General features: G+C 35.7%; 1 protein-coding gene across 1 annotated transcript in view; it reads right to left on the bottom strand.

Moving 5' to 3' along the window:
• Positions 1 to 6,017: 6,017 nt before the first annotated feature.
• Positions 6,018 to 10,440, bottom strand: part of LOC145981940 (uncharacterized) — a 40,543-nt gene continuing 36,120 nt past the window's right edge. Inside the window, exons 4-5 of the mRNA XM_083115436.1 lie at positions 9,585 to 9,729; positions 6,018 to 6,245 (exon numbers count right to left, since the gene is read on the bottom strand). Of these exons, the coding sequence (XP_082971562.1) occupies positions 6,019 to 6,245; positions 9,585 to 9,729 (372 nt within the window). The 3' untranslated portion in view covers position 6,018. The remainder of the gene's footprint in view (positions 6,246 to 9,584; positions 9,730 to 10,440) is intronic.

Raw genomic sequence — 10,440 nt, 5'->3', positions numbered from 1 at the left:
AAAAAAAAAAGGTATAGCCCATGGCCAGCTTCATTACAGGCCAGAATCTAGAAATTTGGCAATGCTGTCTCACTAGCCTAAACATCAAGCTACATAGCATGGGCGCAAATAGCAACATTGATGTTGACTCTTAAAGAAATAAGGGAATCTGTGTAATTTTTTTCCCCCTCAAATCTGGACAGAAGATTGACATTACGATGTAAGTAGAAAACACATTGACAACAGAAATATAAATTTTCTGTTACGAGGGTCACTATTTATATTTTGAGCCTAACAATGAAAAAACAGGAATTTGGCATTGAAAACTGCTTTATTGTTTTTCGAAGTATTCTCCTTTATGGTCAATACACTTTTGCATTCGTTCGAACCATTTGTCAAAGCAGTTTTTCCAATCTTCTTGAGACACCTCCATAATATGGTTTTTGAACGCATCAACGGCGTCTTCCGCCGACGAAAATAGTTGTTCACGCAACTTATTCTTGACATTTGGGAACAAGGAAGAAGTCGTTGGGTGCCAAATCAGGACTGTACGGCAGATGACCCATCAATTCGATTTTTTGACTGTTCATAAAGTCGGTTGTTAGACGAGATGTGCGACAGCTGGCATTGTCTTGATGAAGAATGATCCGACGGCGTTTGTTTGTTTTCTGTATTTGACCGAAGACCTCTGGCAAACAAATTGTTGTGTACCATTCAGAGTTGACTGTTCTACGTTCCTCTAAAGGCAAGGTTGCCACATGACCAGTTTTCCCGAAAAAACAGGCGACAATTTGTTTCGGTGTGCTTCGAGCGCGAACAACTTTTGTTGGATTGGGTTCATCTTGAAACACCCATACAGTCGACTGCTGTTTACGTTCCGGCTCATATGCATATATCCATGATTCGTCACCTGTTACAATCTTATATACGTCTTTTGAAGCACCACGATTGTATTTATTGAGCATTTGTTTGCACCAATTGACGCGAGCATCTTTTTGAGTTTTTGTCAAATTGTGTGGGATCCAACGAGAACATACCTTTCTCACAGCTAAATGATCATGTAATATTTTATATATGCTGGTGGAACTAATGCCTATGGTTGCCTCAATCTCACAGTATGTCACATGACGATCTTGCAGTATTAGGTATTGCACAGCATCAATGTTTTCTTGAACAACAACTGATTTTGGACGACCTTCGCGAATCTCGTCGGTGAGCGAATGGCGGCCACGATTAAATTCATTATACCAGCGTTTCACAGTGGCAAAGGATGGGGCTTCATCGCCAAATGTGGAAGTAAGTTGATCGATGCACTCTTGTCTTGATAATCCACGTCGAAAATCGTAAAAAATCATCGCACGAAAATGTTCAGGAGTTAATTCCATTTTATTGTTGTCGCGCAATCTCCAAGGCAACATAAACAACACAAATCAAGCTATTGACAAAACATTTGAAGTACGTTATGGTCAATAATGCCAGACGATTCCGTGCAAACTTCAAATCGCGCCTAACTTCAATCAGTGTTGCCAAGGCTCAAAATATAAATAGTGACCCTCGTAAATAACTGGAAATAGGCAGAAAACACAAGGCCAACTTTACATTTCATACGCAGTATGGAACTTTCCAATAATGTGTAGTTTCCCCTTATTTCATTTGCTAGCATTTCGGAATGCCATTCGAACCTCTTTAACAACTAAATATTTAAATGACCTAACACACTGGCCTTAAAGTTCTAAAAGTAAGATGTACAAAGTAGTTGTGGATGTGATAAACACATAGCCCATGTATAAAAGGCTAAAATAATGCAGAGTGCTGATGACTATGTACTCCCTGGAAGAAAGTGGATAATTTTGCATGGTTTAGAAATTAGGTGGTGTTACATTTCCGTTGTTTTTTTCTTGCAGAGATAGGTGTTTGTTTACAGTGAAGGAATTAGTGTTTGTGTTCTACTGTGTGTTAGGTTAGGTAGTTTTATGCTGTATAGGTTTGTTTGAGTTTGTAATATTTCCCGAATTCTTGTTTGAGTGTACAAGTAAAATCTTAGTGTGTGGTGCCTCATGCATACAACTTTTCTCACCGTGGAATTTGCTTTTTGCGTAAACATGTTAAGCCTCTATGTCTTGGTTATAGATCTTCGACGTCGCTAATTCATTTAGAACATGATAATTAAGTTCATTAATGACATATATATTGGATATTTATTATATTTGATGATTCAACACATGTGAAACGTACAGAATGCTCCGTGAAATGCTAGTATGCATCTCAAAAATGTAATGTATATTTTTCACAGCTTAATAACATACTGCTTTACTGATGAAAAAATAACGTTGAATTAACTAGCGAATGAAGTGATAACAGGATGAATAGGCTACATAAAATTATTACAGTCTGTAAGTTCATTCTCTAATGTTCCCTCCGAGTAACATCGGCCAGCTGATGTCACAGTTTACAGGGTTGCCAAATTGAAGGCTCCGGCCTCCCTCTAATTAAAGATGGCCTTGTATGGCCACTACAGCTCCTGTGTAAAAGTAGATTGATGACATCCTAACAATACTGTAATAAATCAAGATAATAATATAACTTATATTTCATTGTCAATTACAGTAGAGCGTCGATTATATCCGAAGTAATTGGGGGACATGGGTGTTCGGAAAACTGGTTTGTTCGGATAATCGAACTGTACATGTTTATTTGCCAAAAAGAAGTACTGTACAATAAATTTATTCATAAAAACAGGCATCTCTTTAAGTATGTATTACAAAGTAACGTACAAAGGCAACTTTAGTAGGAATATATAGTATGTGGTACAGTTTATTAAACAAAAATATGTACATATTACATACGCATTTTGCATGAACAATACACACAGTACACAAAATTAACGTTTAAAAAAATCCTTTATTTTGGTCTGTCTAAGCAAGCCTACACGCTTACGAGCAGCTAAGTCACGTACTTTTTTCATTACAGATATCTGAAAGTGAGCGAGTACACAGTTCGGTTAAGCGGTCGTTCGGTTGACCGACGTTCGGATAATCGACGCTCTACTGTATCTAGTTACATGCATGTCTGAATATATGAGGTGCAAGAAAAGATTTTGTCTGGCACTCCCTCTGTCCCATAATTATTGTCCGGTACACCTTTGTTGGTTGTCTCATATTTGCCCGATATTCAAACTGTGACATTGGTGTATACAGAAGAACAACATGAAACACTGGAATGAGTCATACAACTTTATTACTCAAGGATCAGTACAAATTGTGCTTTCCATCTGCCTCTTCGGTTGTCATTCCTGTACTACCATTTTGGCATACCGGACTATAATTATGGGACACAGGGAGTAATAATTATCGTAACATTACCAACAAGTATAAATTACAATATGCATGCACAATCAGCAATACAAGTGTTTGTTTGCATGACAATATCCAGTGCTTTCTTTTTCACCAACAACCTATACTGTGTTGTTACAGGGTGGCTACTCCAGGACCATTATAAAATTCAAGTATAATTCTCGGTTTTCAAGGTGAACTCTCCAAAAATTCAAGAGTACAAACAGATGTTTCCTCTATTTCAACCTTACGTATTACCACCTCTCACCACCCACACGCATATATATTAACGATATAAAGGGTCTGTGTGATTCCAATGTATCCAAAATTTCAAAATTCTATTCAATTAAACGAGATATATATTTCAAATATTTAATGCAAGGTGCAGAGTTTAAATTTGCTATTTCATATACTCATACTTGAAACGCATGTCATGGTCTATACTAATCTACGAAAAATTGTTAATTGTACAAGAATTTCAAACTTACATTTACCTAATCTACTTCAAGATACCTTGCTATAATTTTCCGTCTGTCAAATATTGTTCTGGAAAGGATACTAACAAAGTAAAAGGATTGAGAAAATTGTTTTATTTTGCATGCAGTTTTATTTACCTTGATAAAAGTAAAAGCTAAACTGTAAAATACTGGCCTAAGGGCATTTATCAATATGTATAAATTCAATGGGATTTGGATAAATTTCAACATTTCACGTCTATAGAGAAAAATTCACAATTCCCGGAGCCAATAATTTGCACAGAATTCCTAAGAGTAGCCACCTTGTGTTAAAGAGCTGAACCAAAGGTGAAGTACATAGAGGTCAATGTGTTCATTTATTATTATTTTCTATATTTTCTTTACACAAAGATTTATCTGATATGCCTTTTTAATTAACACCATGATATTTCAGTAACATACCCCTGTAGCAAAAACCTATTTCTTTTTTTTTTTTACATTTTACCATGGTTACCTTTTTTCTTTGATTCAAAATATTTTCTTGCTACATTAGAATAATTTATCCATTTTTAATAGCAATAATATTGAATAGAATGATTTCTTTACTAAAAAGTGTTAATCAAGAAACCTTTGGTGGGAAAGACATACAGCGTGGAACAGGATAGAAAAGTTTTTCAGGAGTCTGGCGGGAAAGGTGATGGCAAGAAAGATGTAGGAGTGTTAAGATAAAGGTGAGCAGACAGTATTAATATGCAAGTGACAAATTGGTAAGAATGATCAAGAGTGCCCACGTATTATCCCACTCTTGTTGGGGGGGGGGGGGGGGAAATATTTCACAATATATGATTGGACAATATTTTTAAGACAACGGTATCTGACGCACCAAGTTGAGGATCATCTATAGATGAGGCATGCATATTTAGTTTTTGACGAAAACACAAAATGTGAAATAAAACATTGTAATGTTAATTCATGTTTCTGAAAGGTGTGACGTGTATTTTGCTACCGTATTTTGTCACGAAATGAACTGCAAAATGTGAAATTGACTTAAACATAAGGTCTGAATTATCCTGAGAGTTATGCAATTCATGGACAACAGATTAATTCTGCTGTAAATATTTGAGAAGCAATTTTAAATCAAATTTAGGATTATATTCACAATTTTGAAACAAATTTATTTTTATATACTGATTTTTCACTGCTGTACCTAAATTTTATTTTATTCACCACTTTTGAACCTGAAATTGACTGTTTTTAATTATCAAAAATATGTATCTATAGATTGTCCATCCCATTATTGTTCTCTCAAAAAAAAAATGTCGTTGAGTGCAACAAAAGGAGTCTTTATCTCCTTGTATATTCCTTTGTAAGCAACACTCATCTTCGTAAATTGGCCAAAAGTGCCAGAAAAGTTACAAGTACTCCCAAGGTATAACCTCTGAAATGTTGGCTTGAGAAAGTTCTTGCAGTGTAATAACCTATTTAACATCTTCATAATAAGAATTATTATATTCTACAAAATACAACCATGATTATGCACACCCTTTACAAAAACCTATTGGACTCAAATTATATATATGATTTAATGAATCCTAACCAATGCTACTGCCCCTAGCTTTTCTTTTATAATTGTTGCAATTGCTGATCCTGATACAAACGTGTATTTATTTTTTTACCCAATTTCAAACTTTTCATTGAGTATTGAATAATGTGACCTGATTGGGTAAAGAAAAAAGTTGTGTAATTACTGCACCAGCCACCCTTACCAGTGCACAAGAACTAGGGTTGCCAGACGTCCCATATATACGGGATTGTCCCCTTTTTTAAAGAAATGTCCCGGTATCCCGGAAAATGTTTTCAGGATGCTCATTTGTTCCGTATTTAGCTAAAGAAATAATAAGTGAATGAGAATAAGTCATGATCTGAATTTTATAATAATCATTGAAAAAAAAAGTCTTCTTAAAGAACGCCAAGAGTTCACTCAAATAATACATTTGTCAAAATGTTAAAACTTACGGATTAACAATGCTTTAAACAGCAAATGATTTTGTAATGTTAAAAAATAAATTTAACTATATCCATGCCTATATAATGTCCCATTTTTTTTATTTTAGAAATCTGGCAACCCTAAGAAGAACAGTAAGAAGGGCTTGTTTTAATACTACATTTTCATGGGAGAGATAAAAAAATCCAAAATAATTAAGAAAAAATATTATTTACTGAAAAAGTACAATATGTAAGTAACTGGTTGTTCACAATGCCATTTTTCTTTTCTTTTCCAGCAACTGGAGTCTCATTTCTTTCTCTCTCTTCTCAAGTTTCAATACTTCCATTTGGAGATTATGCTCCTCTTCCTGTTGTTGCTTTTTTTCCTTTTGCACTTCAATTTTTAATAGTGCAAGTTCGGAAAATTTACTATTTGTTTCTCCTGCCGTAGACTGCTTTCGCATTCGTCTCTTGCGAAAACTAAAAACCGGATCTATTGAAGGAGAAAAAAATACAACAAATTACAATATTCTAATAGAATTTAATATCATGAATTCATATTACAGTGAAACATCAATTTTTACAGCTGAAAAAGGTTAAAATGCAAAATCGAGGAAAATTTTTATAATATTTGGCCATGTTCAGACCACCAAGATTTAATGTTTAATGAAGGAAAATGTAAAATACAGTAACAAAAAATAGGGGTCCCATTTTACATGTGCTGTAGAGAAAATTAATTTACATATGTAGTGCACGTACATTAATATTGTAAGCAGGTGCAACCTTTAATATCAACTTCTGAATGTGTTCACTCACAGATCTTCATCCTCTCAACTTGAAAATTTATGTTGCTCCCATTTTCATGTGTGAAAAGCAAATATTGTACATAAGGCATAACTTAAACCACATGCCATCACTTCATTAAGTAATGAAGACCAGTTTTGACATGTACTTCTTTGTTCTCTAGCTTTCACCACATCATGTGGCTTCCTCAGGAGAAAGGACAAGAATAGTCAGGATTTAAGACATGGAAAGGTAAGTTAAGGTTAAAAAGATGATAAAAGCGTGCAGTGCCCTGTCACTCCTTCCTATTCCATGGCTGGCTGGCAACTGACATTAACCTTTTTTGACCTTGACTTACCTTCCCATGTCTTAAATGTTGACAATTCTTGTCCTATCTCCTGAGGAAGTCATATGATGTGTTCAGCTAGAGAACAAAGAAGTACATGCCAAAACTGGTCTTTATTACTTAGTCAAATATTGTACATTTTCATTTTAGATGAATGGGCACAGATTGTAGTTTCTAATCCTGTGTAGTGTGTAACTACATGAACAGACTTAGGTGGTTAGGGTGCATATAAGAATTAGGGATGACCAAACGGATCCAGATCCGAAAAATATGGATCCGTTCGGATCCGAGAGTTTCGTATCTCAATCCCATTATAATATTACCACACCTTAAATACCTTGCTACGTATCAGCTAACACACTTGTGCACAAAAATAATCTTACTTGTTTAACATAAAATGTCAGAGGTGATTTTGTAAATGCCATTGAAACAAATATGTATTCATTCGAATGTATTGGAAATGGAAACATACATAAATGTGTGACATTCCATTCCAGGATGAAACCTTTAACACATTTAACAAGATAGAAATGTTATTAAAAAATTGTACAATTGTTCTACAGTTACAGTGTGTAAGACTAACAAGGGAGGTTATCTAAGTGTCCTCCTCAGATTTCCATGAAACTTGGCAGGTGTATACAGGGGCCCTATGCCATATTTATGTGGTTTCGGGGTCAGATCCCCACTTCAATTTCTCATCATTTGAGGGGGAGGGGGGGTTGCCTCCTAAAACAGTTTTTTAGCTGAAACACAAAAACACGTACTTCTTCCTTTGGGCCCCTCCATACTGTTGGGAGCTGCGAAGACTGCGAGTGCGGGGTGAACGGGGAGGGAAGCTTCAACTTGGTGTTCTATTTTTCAGTGTTCCCAGACATGCAGAAGTCCCTGTAGGAAAGGGTGAGAATCTGATAATGGAATCGGGAATTACAGTGTGAGGTGCAGTCTGGCGTTTGGAACCATTCGTGAACCTCCACGGATGACGTCAGCCACGGGACAACTCAAAAACCAGCAACGGCATAGGAATTCACACTTCTTCCGTGTTTTCGGAAATAAATTTGTTTTAAAAATCGAATGAATGTTCTGGCGTGTGTGTGTATAAGTAAATGTATATGTATAGAGCAGACTATATCTAGTAAACTGGGTCGCTGAAGGTTAACTATCAATAGAATTAACATGCAACGAAAAGAGGGAAAGCCAGCTCGGGGGTTGAGCAAAGGTTTATTCAGAATTTTCTATTTGATGGGTGTAAGTTTGTGTTTATGGGTGTGAAAAAGTATACTTAGAGCCAAAATGACCATAAATTTGTCCTTTTATAAAAATTGTGAGGGATGTTAGGGCATAGTTGGTGGATAAATCACTGGGGCCGAGACATTACAACTTCATGTTCCATAATCCGAAAGTTGCAGAAAAGCGATGCTACAAACAAGAGAAAATGTACTACCCTGCATAACAAGAGAACATGTACTACCCTGCATAAGTTAAAATTAATTGATCCATGTCCAGGAAAGAAGCATTAACAAGACGCTAGGAAATACACAAATAGCACACACACACCCTTACTTTCTTAGTCACCTTGGAAGCAAATTGCTTTGATTTATGAAGTTTTACTCCATTATTAGTGTTGCTTTCACTTGTTACTATGTAATATGTTCCATTCATTTGCAATGAGTTTTCGTACCATGCCTTTTTTATTTATGCCGCTGCCACCCTGAAAGGAAGAAGAGCTGGCTGCACACAGCGACAACAGGCAGGTCAGTTTCACGTTCCTCAGCCTCGCAGTCTTCTCAGTTCCCAACTGTACACCTGCCAAATTTCATGGAAATCAGAGTGGCACACAGGGGTCAGATCTCCACGTCAATTTGTCTTCATCTTGACATTTGAGGGGGGGTTTTGCCCCCTAAAACAGTTTTTTAAGCTGAAACACAAAAACACGTATATCTTCCTTTGGGGCCCTCTATACACCTGCCAAGTTTCATGGAAATCGAAGGGGGAGACTGACCTCCCTTGTAAGTGTATTAATTACAAATCGTGCACACACACACTATATATATATATATATGTATATTAGCACATGTGTTATAAACACATTCTTACTTTCCAAAGAAGCGCTCATGTGGGATGGCAAAACGGATCCGGATCCGAAAAATTTATGATCCGGATCTGGCCATCCCTAATAAGAATCTTATAACAGCTACTTCTTTCTAAAGAAATTACCTGACTTTTCTACCTTGAAAGTTGGTTTGGAAGGAGATACTTGGTGAATATGAACGAAATGAAAGGAATACCTAGGCCACATTTCCCAATCCACAAAGTGTAAGCTTTTAAAAAGTTGGAAGCAAATAGATTGACAGATGGCAATTCTGAGTGTGTCAGCACTTTAGCTATTTGAAACCATCAGATTATATGGGGCCAAGCCCCTTACCATAGCTAAAATCAAAATATTTGGGGACTAAAATCTTACCCAAGTTAAAACTGAGGCTGTAATGTGCACTCAACACACAAGGACAAAACAATGAACGAAATACCCTACAGAAGATTATACTGGCTGTATGTCCAGGCACCAGAGCCCTGTTAGTTCAAATTAATGGGATGGGGAGAGAGAATATAAAGTAGGGAAAACACAAGGTAAAATGAAAATATTACATGTTCTTTTCTTGCAATGGAATTCATTCCAGTAATATTAGGGAATAATTCTGAACAAACCTCTCAATTTTGGGGTCTCAGTTTCTTCATTTTCATGGACGATTGGATCCTCTTGAACCCTAGTGCCAGTGATGGATAACTCAGCCGACTTCCTCTTCCTCAGCGAATCTGGTGTCCATTTGCACCAGTCATCCACAACTGTCACCTAGAAACAGTAATATTGATATTTTTCAAAATTATTTATAAAATAAAAGGAAACCTCCTTTTTTTATTTATACTTAAAATCTAGTAGCAGTATATTAATACATGTGTTTGTCTTGATACCTTCCTCAAAGATTTATCATTATTCTCATCACTACAATTATGAAAGGAGAACAAAAGCTAGACAATATAACAAAAATAAAACTGTAACCAAACACTGTGTAAAACTCAAAAATTCTGGAATCACAGGGCATATAGTGATACCAATTAACATAGATGAAACATTCACACTTCCACCTCCTCTTCTCTGCCTTTCTTGCATAAATAAAAACACAGTTTATGGTGGAAATAAAAAATTCTTTCATCATGGAAATGTACTGTATATTTGGTTTGTATTATATAAAAAGACAACTTGGGTTTTTACTTTTTGCAAGTTGTGGTTATGCAAACCTTTAAGAAGTTACATGTAAGTTTGGTACATTACATTTTGATTTTGTGCAATTTTCATGCTATTTTGCACATTGTTACCAATTTGCAGGCTAACAATCACTTCTACTGCAGCTACCATAAACTATAGATCAATGGAAAAATAAAGCTATATTGTTTTATGGAGCAAATATACCTCATTTCTAGACTTAATATTGCAAGCTAAGAAGAAAGTTTCAAGACAACTGTATGAATTGACATTTTCAGGCAGGAAATGCATTTGCAACAG

Source organism: Lepisma saccharinum, chromosome 30, assembly GCF_977018435.1.
Source record: "Lepisma saccharinum chromosome 30, izLepSacc3.1, whole genome shotgun sequence".
Classification (NCBI taxonomy): domain Eukaryota; kingdom Metazoa; phylum Arthropoda; class Insecta; order Zygentoma; family Lepismatidae; genus Lepisma; species Lepisma saccharinum.
This window is presented reverse-complemented; position numbering and strand designations above follow the sequence as displayed.